Below are 14,384 nucleotides of genomic sequence, written 5' to 3'. Positions count from 1 at the left end.
AGAGCCAAGGTTGCCTACTCCTGTCCTAGACCAAGCATTGCCCCACCTTCTTTGCAACCTTGCAGGGAGGGCGCCCCCTCAGCTCAAGAGGGCAGGACGGTCCACTGGTGTAGGGGGCAGGAAATCCCCCCATGTGACTTTTTGGTCCCTCCCGGCAAAGAGTCCACTGGTTCTTGTCTTACCCCTGGGAACTGTGGAGGATGGATCCCCGTCTGTTCCCTGGGACAAGCCATCGGGGTCTGAAAGACACCTATCCTGCCCCCTTCCACTGCCCGTCCCCTTTCCCTTCTCCCTTTTGGATCAAACCACTATTTTCCAAGATTAACCATGTTAAGATGGATGGACTTCAATTCCCAGAATACCCCAGCCAGGAGTATTCTGGGAATGGAAATCCACCCCTCTTAAAGCATGCTGGCTGGAGAATTCTGGGAACTAAAGTCCAGCCATCTTAAAGCAGGCTGGCTGGGGGATTCTGGGAGTTGAAGTCCACCCCTCTTAAAGCATGCTGGCTATGGGATTTGGGAGTGGAGGTTTAGCCATCTTAAAGCACGCTGGCTGGAGAATTCTGGGAACTGAAGTCCAGCCATCTTAAAGTATCCTGGCTATGAGATTTGGGAGTGGAGGTCCAGCCAACTTAAAGCATGCTGGCTGGGGGATTCTGGGAACTGAAGCCCACCCATCTGAAAGCATGCTGGCTGGGGGATTCTGGGAGTGGAAGTTCAGCCATCTTAAAGCAGTCTGGCTGGGGAATTCTGGGAGTGGAAGTCCGCCCCTCTTAAAGCAGGCTGGCTGAGGGATTCTGGAGTGGAAGTCCGCCCCTTAAAGCAGGCTGGCTGGGGAATTCTGGGAGTGGAAGTCCACCTATCTTAAAATGCTGGGAAACACTAGGTCAAGTAGACCTTTAACCTCTCTTCATCAGCTCAGCCCCCAAACCCCTTCGCATCTTATTTACTCATCTCTGCCCCAGGCTTTTAATAAATCAGAAAGTTAGTTCAGAACAAGTCAAGGCAGAGACCCATTCCAGGAACGTGCCCGGTTCCAATTGACGGGAGGCCGGTGAGACCACCCCCCTCCCTTCAGATCCCCAGCCAGCCAGCCAGCCAGCTCAACTGTCTTTGCTCCTGATGGCATTGCTTAACCAAATTAGCCTTTGATGATCTTTCTTTCACAAATCTGTCTAAGCCCCATTAAAGCCATCCCCATCTTCTGTAGCGAACTCCAGGCTTTCATGGTAAGCCATCCATCATTGATTAGCTGCAAATCAGGGCTAAATCTACCAGGAAATGCCTCCTGCTCTGGCACAGAAGGAAAATATGTAAATGAGGCAGATTTAGTGATTTATAGGTCTTTCCACTCACAGTAAGTACTCCAAGAGGCAATTGGCAATTAAAATCCAGAACCACAGTATTTTAAATGATGAGCCATTAAGAGTCGAAGGGGGAAGATGCCCCCTGGTTGGGCTTTCAAAAGAGAAAGGACCCAGCACAGCTGCAGAGGGTAGCCAGAGTCCACTTTGCACCTTCCAGATGTGCAGATTTCAATTCCCAACATCCTCAGCAATGCCCCCGCCAGCTGGGGAATTTGGGAGCCAAACTCCAGACATCTGGGGGGGGCACACATATTAGCTTAGGACAGGGGTAGGCAACGGCTCTTTTATGACTCAGGGACTTCCCAGAATTCCTCAGCCAGCATGGGGGAACTATGATCCCTTTTATGACTCAGGGACTTCAAGTCCCAGAATTCCTGAGCCAGCATGGGGGAACTATGGCTCCTTTATGGCCCGTGGACTTCAACTCCCAGAATTCCTGAGCCAGCATGGGGGAACTATGGCTCCTTTATGGACCGTGGACTTCAACTCCCAGAATTCCTGAGCCAGCATGGGGGAACTATGGCTCCTTTATGGACCGTGGACTTCAACTCCCAGAATTCCTGAGCCAGCATGGGGGAACTATGGCTCCTTTATGGACCGTGGACTTCAACTCCCAGAATTCCTGAGCCAGCCACGCTGAGGAAAAATGGAGAGGTTTCCAAGGTTTCTTTGTGGCAGCCCCTGAGATATTGGAAGACTGCTATCCTGTCCCCCCTCGTCCTTCTCTTCATTAAACTGGACATTCCCAATTCCAGCAACCGTTCCTGGTATGTTTTAGCCAATCATCTTCGTTGCTCTTCTCTGCACTCTTTTTAGAGTCTCAACATCTTTTTTACATCATGGAGACCAAAACCGGAGGCTGTATTTTAATTGGGGTTTTAACTGGGGTTTTACATGTTGCAGGGACTTAGTTTAATCTTTTTAAATTGGTCTTAATTTTTGTATCGATGTTTTATATACCCTGTAAACCGCCCTGAGTCCTTCGGGAAAGGGCGGTATATAAATTCAATAAAATTCAAATTCAAAAATTCAAATTCCAAGAGTGGCCTTACCAAGGCCTTGTAAAGTGGTATTAATACTTCACGTGATCTTGATTCTCTCCCTCTATTAAGACTTGGTTTGTCAGAAGTTCGCAAAAGGGGATCCTGTGACCCTGGGACCCTGCAACCGTCATCAATATGAGCGAGTTGCCAAGCATCACGTGATCAACTGGTCTTAGCTGTGGAAAACGGTCATAAGCCACATTTTTCAGTGCCGTGGTAACTTTGAACAGTTCACTAAATGAACTGCTGTATGTCAAGGATTACCTGTAATTGCTGGTAAGACTTAGAAACCCACCTTTCTCAAACAAATAAACAAGCGTGTACAGAAACCCAGCAACAGAGAAATATTTCAGGCAGCTGAAGTATCCAGAGGATATTTGTCCAAGGTGGCATAATAAATCACAACTTCAAAAGCAGAAGCTTTTTTTTTTTCTTTAAATCAGCTTTAATCGCCTCAGTCTGGCCTGTAATGAGGGTGGTGCTGCAGCTTCGAAGCGATTTATTTTATTTATTTTAAAATAAAAAGTAGGAGTTGGAAAAAGTGCCCCCTCCCGCTCCAGACTCCTGATTTTGGCTAAGCCCTTCTTCCAAAAGGACCGTCGGGTAAATGAAATATAACCACAAAATATGGTTTCAATCTGACATTGGTCTAGCCCAGGGGTCGGCAACCTCGGCTCTTTTATGACTCGTGGACTTCAACTCCCAGAATTCCTGAGCCAGCATGAGGGAACTATGGCCCCCTCATGACTGGTGGACTTCAACTCCCAGAATTCCTGAGCCAGCATGACTCAGCTTGGAAACCTCTCCCTTTCCCCTCAGCGTAGCTGGCTCAGGAATTCTGGGAGTTGAAGTCCACGAGTCATAAAAGAGCCGAGGTTGCCGACCCCTGGGCTAGCCCCATGGTGGCCAACCTATGGCACGCGTGTCACAGGTGGCACGCAAAGCCCTCTCTGTGGGCACGCGCGCCGTCACCCCAGTCCTAGGCCTTCAGCTGGATTTTATAAAACCTTTTCGCTTTAGGCCTCCGCCGCTGTGTGCAAAAAAAAAAAAGGCTCAATCAATTTCAACTTCTTGCGGGGAAAAAAAAGATCTCGCAAAGTTGGAATTGATGGATTGAACTTTTAGTCCCAGCCAGTCTGCCGTTACCACCGCGGCCACGCCCACCCACCGGGCCACGCCCACCCGGCACCCGACGATACGTAAGTGGCTTTTGGGTTGCAGTTGGCGCACTCGGTCTCTAAAAGGTTCGCCGTCACTGGTCTAGCCATTTTTATTTTAGGTGTGGCAAACAGATCCATAGGTCTTCGTCCTTGTAGGTCAGGCATGTCAAACTCGCGACGTCATGTGACATCACGCGACGTATCAGAACTTTTTCCCATTGCCGAAAATGGGATGGGCGCGGTTTCTCTGTGACGCTCCAGCCCACGGACCGGCAGTTTGACACCCCTGTTGTAGGTGAAATGGTTTGGGCTGAGAGAGATGGACTGGCCCAAAGTCGCCCAGCCATCTTTCCAGTCTAAGGCGGGACTAGAACTCACTGCCTCCTGGCGATTGGCCTACAGTTGCCCAGCCAGCTTCCACGGCTAAGGTGGGACTAGAACTCACAGCCTCCAGGCGATGGGCCCAAAGTCACCCAGCCGGCTTTCATTCTAAGGCAGGACTAGAACTCACAGCCTCCAGGCGATGGGCCCAAAGTCACCCAGCTGGCTTTCACACCTAAGGCGGAAGTAGAACTCACCGTCTCCTGGTGATTGACCCAAAGTCACCCAGCCGGCTTTCATGCCTAAGGCGGGACTAGAACTCACTGCCTCCTGGTGATTGGCCCAAAGTGGCCCAGCCACCTTTCCAGTCTAAGGCGGGACTAGAGCTCACCGCCTCCTGGCGATCAGCCCACAGTTGCCCAGCCAGCTATAATAATAATAATTATTATTATTATTATTTATTAAATTTATAAATAATACATTTAAAATAAAATAAGAGTAAAATAATAAAATAAAATGGAATAAAATAAGATAAAATAAAAATAAATAAGAAAATAAGACAAGGAAATAAAATAAGAAAATAAAACAAAACAATAAAATAGAATAAAATAAAGAATAAAACAATAAAATAAAAATAAATAAGAAAATAAAACAAAACAATAAAATAGAATAAAATAAATAAAACAAAATAAAATAAAAATAAATAAGAAAATGTAGTAAAACAAAATAATAAAATTAAATTTAAAACAAAAAACAAAAAATAAGGCAAAAATAAAATAAATCAAATAATAACATAGAAAGAAGGCAATAAAAGGAGATCATAAAATAATAAAAAGGAAAACGAAAGACAGTCCTTCACGTAAACCTGGCCCCAGATCATATACGGATTTACAGAGTTTTAAAATTCACTTCGACTTCCAAAGCCAAGGTTGGGGTTTGGTGCTTGGAAGAGAACCAGGATCGGATCTCTCAGCTCCGATGGGGAAGACAATGACAAACGGACTTTCGTGAAGCAGATTTAATGTCGAGGAGGGGGAAAAAAAGGGGTTAGGAATAGGGTGCCCCGCTCCGGCTTTTCTTTAGGAGTGAATTATGCTGGATCTTCCTTCTTCCCTATGACTTCATCAAAGGACAAACAGCTGTTTTGCCAGCTAAAACAGCCCTTGGGTCTCACTCTTTGTCTCATTTTAAAATGCCCTTCCCCTCCCCCCCCCCCTTTTCTCCTCAGCCTGCCATAGTCCTGAGGCAGCCGGGCTGAGGGAAAAAGTCAGCTTGGATCCTGCTTCCCAGACGGCGGCACCGCCTCGGAGACCAAACTACCCCGGGAGGCTTCAAAACCCCTTGCAGGGCAGGGAGGGACAGCCCAAGCAGGTGGCGGGAGGGCCCCTCCCCGGAGGGAGGAGCAGCTGCCAGCTCAGGTGGCACGGAGGGCAGAAAGCCCAGCAGGCCCAACGGTCCAAGGTTTCCCCTCCTCCTTGGCTTGCTGGATTGTCAGGTTTCTCGCCGGCCTTCCCTCCAGCAGCTAAAATAGGCTTCTAAGAGGAAGGAAGGGTAGGAAGGGAGGGAGAGAGGGAGGGAGGGAAGGAAGGGAGGAAGGGAGGGGATGGGAGGGAGGGAGGGAGGGAAGGAAGGGAGGAAGGAAGGAAAGAAGGGATGGGAGGCAGGGAGGGAGGAAGGGGATGGAAGGGAAGGATGGAAGGAAGGAACAGAGGGAGGGAGGGAGGGAGGGAGGGAGGGAGGGAGGGGATGGGAGGGAAGGATGGAAGGAAGGAAGGAACAGAGGGAGGGAGGGAGGGAGGAAGGAAGGAAGGAAGGGGATGGGAGGGAAGGATGGAAGGAAGGAAGGAACAGAGGGAGGGAGGGAGGGAGGAAGGGGATGGGAGGGAAGGATGGAAGGAAGGAAGGAACAGAGGGAGGGAGGAAGGAAGGAAAGAAGGAAGGGGATGGGAGGGAGGGAGGGAGGGAGGAAGGAAGGAAGGAAGGAAGGAAGGGAGGGAGGGAGGGAGGAAGGGGATGGGAGGGAGGGAGGAAGGAAGGAAGGAAGGGCAAAAGGGCAGAAGATGGTCAGAGGTAGAAGAAAGGCAGCAAGGACGGATCCCAGTTCTTTTTTCTTTCCTTTCAATCTATTTTGCAACCGAAACTCAGATGCTTCAGGGCTTCCCAGCCCCCCCAATTTTATTTTATCCTCCCCCCCCCCAAAAAAAAAGCCAGGTAGGAAAGACCCTAACCTTGCCTGGGTCAAACGAGGGAGACAAAAGCGATCCGCTTGCAACGCTCCCCCTGCCATGGGTAACACGGGAAGGAGCACAACGGAGGTCCCCCCCTCACCCACCTCCCGCTGACAGGTGGAATTACCTGGACCACGAGTCATAAAAGAGCCGAGGTGGCCTACCCCTGACCCAGGGGGATCAAAAAGGGGCCGCAGCCGCCCAGCCCTCCGTTGGGGGTGGGGGCCGTTCCGCAAGAGCAGACATGTCAAACACAAGGCCCGGGGCCGGATCCAGCCTGTGAAGTGGAAACTGCGAGGGAACGGCCCCCTCTGCCTTGGCCCTGGCCCAGAGACCCTCCTTCCGCCAGAGACCCTCAGATCAGTCCCCCTCCTGCCCAGGCCCCCATAGGCACCCTTGATGCCAACGATGTAGAGCTGGCCAGGCCCACCCAGTAGGCCTTAAGGACTCTAGCCACGCCCACCCAGTAGGCCATACCCACCCGGACCCTTGAGGGCAACTGCAATTCTGATGCAGCCCTCCATGAAATTGAGTTTGACACCCCTGTGCAAGAGGCTCGTGGGAACGGCGGGTGGGGAAGCGATGCTCCAGGAGGGAAGCTGGCACTGCGCGCCAGGAAGATGCCAGCCAGCCAGCTCCGATCTGGGCGGCAGCCGCTTCCAGACTGGCACCGGCCTTGGCATCCCGACGGAGGAGGGTGTGGGCGCGCAACCTGTGCGGGGCATGCCATCCCTCGGCCGGCGGGCGCTTGGCCCGCAGATTGCCAGAGGAACGAGGGAGGGGAGAGTGGGGGAAAAGGCAAGGCGGGGAGTCGCCCACGGCCGATCAGCTTAGCCCACCTACCAGGCTGGTGGTAAGGAATGGGGAGGTGGGGTGGGGGGGCTAAGTTGGTTGCTTTCAGCTCTTGAGAGGAAAGGAGGGTTCGGCCGCTCGTCGGAAATGATCCTGCGGGCGTGGAGAGAGGAGGAAGGCTTCCATTCCAGGAGGGCAGAGCAGCGGAGCTGAAAGCATTCGCTTCCCTTCCTCCCTTTGTCCTCCCTCCCACCCTTGTTCCTTCCTTCCTTCCTTCCTTCCTTCCTTCCTTCCTTCTTTCCCCCCCGCCCTGTTCCTTCTGTTCCCTCCCTTTCTCTCCTTCCTTTTCTTCCTTCCTCCCTCCCTCCCACCACCTCCCTTCCTTCCTGCTTCCTCTTTCCTTCCTACCTCCATCTTCCTTCCTCCCTTTTTCCTCCCTCCCACCCTTGTTTCTTCCTTCCTTCCTTCTTCCCCCCCCCGCCCTGTTCCTTCTGTTCCCTCCCTCTCTCCTTCCTTTTCTTCCTTCCTCCCTCCCTCCTTGCTTGTTTCTTCCCTTCCTTGCTTCCTTCCTGCTTCCTCTTTCCTTCCTACCTCCATCTTCCTTCCTCCTTGCCTGTCTTTGTTATTCCTTCCTTCTTTCCTTCCTTCTTTCCTTCCTTCCCTTTTACTCCTTCCCACCCTTCCACCCTCATTCTGATCATGTGACCCGCTGGGGATGCTGCAGCGGTGCTAAGTGTGAGGCTGTAACTTCCAACGGTCATGAAAGGAAGTCAGGGATGCCTGTATACATATATTCTGCGAAAGTAAAAGGTTGCGGTTGTATCTTATTACAGGGGTCCCCAAACTTGGCCCCTTTAAGACTTGTGGACTTCAACTCCCAGAATTCCCCAGCTAGGTATGCTGACCCGAGAATTCTGGGAGTTGAAGACCACAAGTCTTAAAGGGGCCAAGGCTGGGGACCCCTGGCTTAGGGTAGCTCCTGACACACACACACAAGCTCCTTGTCTCATTTTACCTCTCAGGTGCTTTGACAGCCAGCTGCCATCTCTGGCTGGAGGGAATTCTGAGCGGTGTGACGTCCAACACACCTGAAGACACCACCAGGTTAGGGAAGGCCGCTCGGGCATCCATAGCCAGGCTAAGAGTTTTTAAAGTACAGGTGGTCCTCGGTTTAGGACCACAATCGAGCCCAAAATTCCTGTTGCTAAGCGAGACGTTTGCTAACGGAGGTTTGCCCCCATTTTGCCACAGTTGCTAAGTGAATCGCTGCAGGGGATAAGTTAGCAGCTTGGTTGTTAAGTGAATCTGGTTGTTAAGTGAATCACGGCAGTGGATAAGTTAGTAGCTTGGTTCTTAAGTGAACCCTGCTCCCCAAACTGGCTTTCTTTGTCGGAAGGTCCTCAAAACGGGATCACGTGACGTTGGGGCACAGCGACCGCCGTAAACATGAACCAGTTGCCAAGCGTCTGAATTCGCATCACGTGATCACGGGGATGCTGCAACGGCCGTAAGTGTGAAAAATGACCATTCTATGAATCGGTTGCCAAGCGTCTGAATTTTGATCACCTGGGCATGGGGATGCTGCAATGGTCGTAGCTGGGGAAAACGGTCACAAGTCACATTTTTCAGTGCCGTCGTAACTTTCAACGGTCGCTAAATGAACTGTTGTAAAATTGAGGACTACTTGTACTACACAATGAAAAAAACAAAACAAAACACTAACAACCCAGCCTCCTAGATCAGCGGTTTGTGGCTTGGCGGCCCGGCTGGGGGGAACCAGACCACGCGAGCGGTGGGCCGGCACACACACGCACTCATGCGCAGCCCAACTGGTGCGAACAGAGGGCCAGCATGCACACACAGGTGCACGCAGCTCAACCGCACGTCTGTACAAGCGGGCCAGCTTGCCACTCACACAAGCTGAGCTGTGCACGCATGCGGGCACACCGGCCCACCACTCACATGGCCCACCAGTTCCAAGTAAGCCAGGGCCCCTGTCCCAGATCGGGGGTCCCCAACCCCCGGTCCGTGGACCGGTAGCAGACCGCGGCATGCCAGCAACCGGTCCGCACAAACAAGCAAAGCCCCATCCGTGGGATGCAGGCAGCACGCAAAACCACGCGCCCTCCGGTCCGTGGAAAAACCTCTCTCCACGGAACCGGTTCCCGGTGGTGCCCAAAAGGTTGGGGTCCTCTCTCCTAGATTCCTCTAATTGACCCACAGAACCCAAATAAAACTGTAAACAGAGACCTCGAACAGGGTGTTTTAATCGCCTTTCTGCCAAGCGTGCGGCTTTGTGACCGTTATGAAACCAGCTACGGAGGGTGGGTCATCTCCTCCCGTAGAAAAGATCGCCAATGACATGGCAGGTCATGACGTCACCGCTGCCTTCTGTCCTTCCAGAGAGAGAGAGAGAGAGAGAGAGAGAGAGAGAGAGAGAGAGAGAGAGAGAGAGAGAGAGGCCTGGCAAACGCTCAGCTCCGTCCAGCCCTTTCTTTGCCTCCGAACAGATGTTACAACTCTGCGGGACAGATTTGGCTCAGGGGCCTGATCTCTTGGCTGGCCCCGCCGAAAAATGAAAGCCGTGCAGAATCCCAAAAAAAAAAACAAAGGACGTAAACACACATTTTGCCGAAAACAAATCTCCGTGTGTTCTGAGAATTTGCTCTGGCCACACTGGACAGGAGGGGGAATTAACTTCCTTCCAAGAAGCCGGCCTCAGAGGCAGTTTTTGTTCATCAAGATAAATAGCCGAAGGCTAACACACACACACACACACACACACACACACACAGAGGAAACATTGTACAGGTAGCTGATGCTGAGTTACCTTGGATCGAACGCAGAGCATTTTGATATTTATGTCCCTGTTCACCGCCCTGAGTCCTTCAGGAGAAGGGCGGTATACAAATCAAATCAAATAAATAAATAAAATAAACAACGAAAGGCCTGGCCACTAAAACATAGGAAGCTGCAGGAGCTGGGAATGGCTAGTCTAGAGAAAAGGAAGATTAGTGGGGGGGGGGGGGGACAGGATAGCAGTCTTCCAGTCTCTCAGCGGCTGCCCCAAAGAAGAGGGAGTCAAGCTATTCTCCACGGCGCCTGAGGGCAGGACAAGAAGCAAGGGATGGAAACCCATCAAGGAGAGAAGCAACCTGGAACTAAGGAGAAACTTCCTGACAGTCAGAACAATTAACCAGCGGAACTCCTTGCCTCCAGAAGCTGTGAATGCTCCAACACTGGAAGTTTTTAAGAAGACTGGACAATGACTTATCAGAAATGGTCTAGAATAGTTTAATGAAGAGAAGGACGAGGGGGGACATGATCGCAGTCTTCCAGTATCTCGGGGCTGCCCCAAAGAGGAAGGAGTCTCAAGCTCTTCTCCAAAGCGCCTGAAGGCCGGAGAAGAAGCAACGGATGGAAACTCATCAAGGAGAGAAGCAACCTGGAACTAAGGAGAAACTTCCTGACAGTGAGAACAATTAACCAGTGGAACCACCTGCCTCCAGAAGCTGTGGCTGATCCATTCAATGGAACTTTCTAAGAAAAAACTGGACAGCCATCTGTCTGAAATGATATAGGTCCTCTGCTTTAGCAGGGGGTTGGACTAGAAGACCTCCCAGGTCCCTTCCAGCTCAATTCTGGTCTACCTAAAGCTGAAACCTGAAAGAGGTTTGCTGAAAAACAACTGAGCAAGAGGAAGTGCTGCAGAAACGCATGGTTAATAAGCTGTTCTCTGTTCCTTTTACGAGGCTTATTTTTTTTTGCTAGCCCCACCTTAACAAAATCAAAAACCCAGCAGCTTCGAAAGATTACAGAGCACTGCAAAACAGTGACACAGATACCCCCTAGAGCAAGAAGGTACAGTTCTCCAGGTGCAAGCTGGAGAGTTGACACGCCGGAGGGAAAATGAGATGAGCAGTAAATGCATCCATACCATCGGAACTGGAAAGCTTTCTTGCCACATCTCGCTGCACACCAGATTCAGAACGCTAAGAAGATTCCGTTTTGAGCAGGACTCACGGTGATCACCAGCAATCACCAGTTCCTGTTTTGGCTCCTGATTTTAGTTATTTGCTTGTGTACACAACACAGTCAGCCACGCTGAGGTGGTGCACAAGTGTGGTTAAAGAAATGTTTACGAGTTCCCACCCTTATTTGTTAAGTTCTTCAGTTCCTGTTGCGTGTATCCATTGATTTGCATGGCATTATCCTTCCGTACATCTACTCGGAAAGTAGTAAATGTCTTGGATCATTACCCTAGTGATCTTTTATTGAGCAAGACTTGTGTAATTAAACACTCACAAAAATGGCAAAGGGTCCCTTCTAAGCCTAGGGCAGGGGTAGGCCACCTTGGCTCTTTTATGACTCGTGGATTTCAACTCCCAGAATTCCTGAGCCAGCCATGCTGAGGAGAAAGGGAGAGGTTTCCATGCTGAGCCATGCTGGCTCAGGAATTCTGGGAGTTGAAGTCCACCAGTCATGAAGGGGCCATAGTTTCCCCCATGCTGGCTGAGGAATTCTGGGAGTTGAAGTCCACCAGTCATGAAGGGGGCCATAGTTCCCCCATGCTGGCTGAGGAATTCTGGGAGTTGAAGTCCACCAGTCATAAAAGAGCCAAGGTTGCCTACCCCTGGCCTAGAGCAATACCCAATGACACCTAGGTGATCTTCTTGGCAAGAGTACAGCATACAAGAGGTTTAGCACTGATTTCTCCTAGTTGGGTGCGTGTGTGTGCTATTTCCAACTGGAGAGCTAGTGCAGGGGTGTCAAACTGCCGGCCCGCAGGCCAGATGCGTCATGCCAAAACTGCCCCTACCCCATTACCGGCAATGGGGAAAAGGCTGTGATATGTCCTGACACGTCACGTGACGTTGCAAGTTTGACACCCCTGGTCTAGTGGCTAAGGCACCAGCCTAGAAACAGGGAGATGGTGAGTTCTCGTCCCACCTTAGGCATGAAAGCCAGCTGGGGGACTTTGGGCCAGTCACCCAAATTCTAGCCCCATCTTAGGCATGAAACCTGGTTGGTTGACTTTGACTCAATCACCAGGAGACGGTGAGTTCTAGTCCCGCCTTAGGCACGAAACCTGGTGGGTTGACTTTGAGTCTATCACCAGGAGACAGTGAGTTCTAGTCCCGCCTTAGGCACGAAACCTGGTTGGTCGACTTTGAGACAATCACCAGGAGACAGTGAGTTCTAGTCCCGCCTTAGGCACGAAACCTGGTTAGTTGACTTTGAGTCAATCACCAGGAGACAGTGAGTTCTAGTCCCGCCTTAGGCACGAAACCTGGTTGGTCGACTTTGAGTCAATCACCAGGAGACGGTGAGTTCTAGTCCCGCCTTAGGCACGAAACCTGGTTGGTCGACTTTGAGACAATCACCAGGAGACGGTGAGTTCTAGTCCCGCCATAGGCTTAAAATCCAGCTGGGTGACTTTAAGCCAATCACTCTCCGTCAGGCCAACGCACTTCACAGGATGGTTCTTGTGGGGAAAACAGGAAGAGAAACGTGTGCTAGATACGTTCACCGCCTTGAGCTATTTGATCAAATAATACAGGCGGGATACAATAAAATAAATAACTTCCAGTCTAACCTACACCCCTGGTGGTGCCCCATCCAAGGGTTGAGGCCCGTCACTGCTTAGGCACCCAGTCTCAGAAAAGATCAGCCAGGCACCCCTCTTTAAATGCCCCTTCAATTCCTCATTCCCTGCCCCCCAACTAAGCAAAAACGTTTTCCCGAGGGGGAAGGAAAGGGAAACAGGGCATTTCCTATGCAGCTGCCTCTCTGCACGTCCCTCAGAAGCCCTGCGCCTTCAATCCTCCCAACAGACCAAAGACAAAAGCCTCGTTCTCTCCAACCCAAACTCCACAAGGTCGTTTTTTTAAAAAAACAAATAGGAATAGGAATATTCTTTATTGGCCAAGTATGATTGGACACCCAAGGAATTTGTCTCCAATGCATGAGCTCTCTGTGTGGGTGCAAAGCGACGAAGTGATAGGTCATACATCATAAATCAGAAGATACAGGTAGCCCTCGACTTACGACCACAAGGAAGTTCAGAATGTAGGATGCTCAGTGAGAAACCGGTCGAGTTCTGCCCCATTTTACAACCTGTCACATTTGTCAAGCGAATCACCGCGGGCGTTAAATTAGTCACACGGTTGTAAAGCGCATGTGGCTTTCCCCCTGTCCACTTTGCTTGTCCCCCAAAAGGCGATCACACGGGACACTGCCACCGTCATAAAGACGAGTCAGCATCCGAACGTAAACCACTTGACCCTGGGGAAGCCTCCAGGGCCGTTAAGCGTAGTCCCTTTTCTAAAAACAAAACTTCGGACGGTCACTAAGCGAAGGGCTGTAAGTCGAGGACTACCTGTACGATCATAAAACAGAATTAAATCACGAAAGAAAAAAAACAAACAACACAGCTCCCAAACTTCGCCTGGAATGACACCTTTTCGGCAGAAAAACAACCCAGCCTATGAGTAACGGGGTGTGGGTCACCCCTACAGGCCCCAACACAAAACTGTGCCAAGGTGTGGAGAAGACACACACACACACACACACAGCTCTGAGGTGTGTGTAGCTGGAGAAGGGAGGGCAGCAACCGCCCAGGGTCACCCCGAGGCGCCCCCTCCTCCTCCTCCCAGCCGCAGCCTCCATTTTGGAAGGAAGAAGAGGCGAGAGGAAGGCAGGGAAGATGAATGAATGAATGAATGAATGAATGAATGAAGGGAAGCAAATGAACGGGCTCTGCAGCTGTCAAGGCAGGAGGGAGGGGGGGGAGGACGGTGGCGAGAGCGGGACAAAATACCGAAAAACACACAAGCGGCGCCGGGGCGGGGAGGGGGGGGGGCGAGCCGAGCGCGCGCCGCGCCTGCGCAGTAGCCGCCGCGCTTGAGGAGCCGCAGCAGCAGCAGCAGCAGCAGCAGCGCCAACGGCGCGATTTCCCCCCTCACGCCGGGCAACTCACCGAGGCGCAGGGGCTGGAGGTGGCGCTGGGGGTAGGCGAGCGCTGCACCGTCACCAGAGCCATCGGGGCGCGGCGGGGCCTGCCAAGAGCCCCCCCCTCTTTGGTTATTCCATGGCGGGCGGGCGTCCGAGCGAGAGGAAAGGCGGCCCGAGCCGGAGCGCGAAAGCGGCGGCGATGGCGGCCTCCCCCGCCAACGCTCGCTCGCCGACTGAGGCGCGGCGGGGTTGGGCCGGCCGGGCACAATGAGGCGGCAGCGCGCATGCGTCACCTGTCAAGCCGCCGGGCCGCCCGTCCCTCAACCCCGCCCCTCGCTCCCTCGCCACGCCCCCTTGGCCGCGGCCCCGCCTCCTGCGGGTGCGGTTAACTCTTGCGCGCCCGCTTCGCAGGATGAGCCGATCCGCTGTTTGTGTGTGTGTCTGTGTCTTTGTGTGTGGGCGTGCTGTTTGTGTGTCTGTATGTCTATGTGTGTCTGTGGGTGGGTGTCTTTGTGTA

At 51.9% G+C, this 14,384-nt stretch overlaps 1 protein-coding gene across 1 annotated transcript in view; it reads right to left on the bottom strand.

The window, feature by feature from the left end:
* The window catches only part of SSH2 (slingshot protein phosphatase 2), a 153,597-nt gene extending 139,490 nt beyond the window's left edge, over positions 1–14,107 (bottom strand). The window contains exon 1 of the mRNA XM_081337793.1: positions 13,893–14,107. Coding sequence (XP_081193919.1) covers positions 13,893–13,955 — 63 coding nt within the window. The 5' untranslated portion in view covers positions 13,956–14,107. The remainder of the gene's footprint in view (positions 1–13,892) is intronic.
* Positions 14,108–14,384: the final 277 nt, after the last annotated feature.

This window comes from Vipera berus (assembly GCF_964194415.1).
Source record: "Vipera berus genome assembly, chromosome: 1".
NCBI classification, from domain to species: Eukaryota; Metazoa; Chordata; class Lepidosauria; order Squamata; family Viperidae; genus Vipera; species Vipera berus.
The sequence above is the reverse complement of the archived record's forward strand: the minus strand, read 5'-3'. Positions and strand labels throughout refer to the sequence as shown.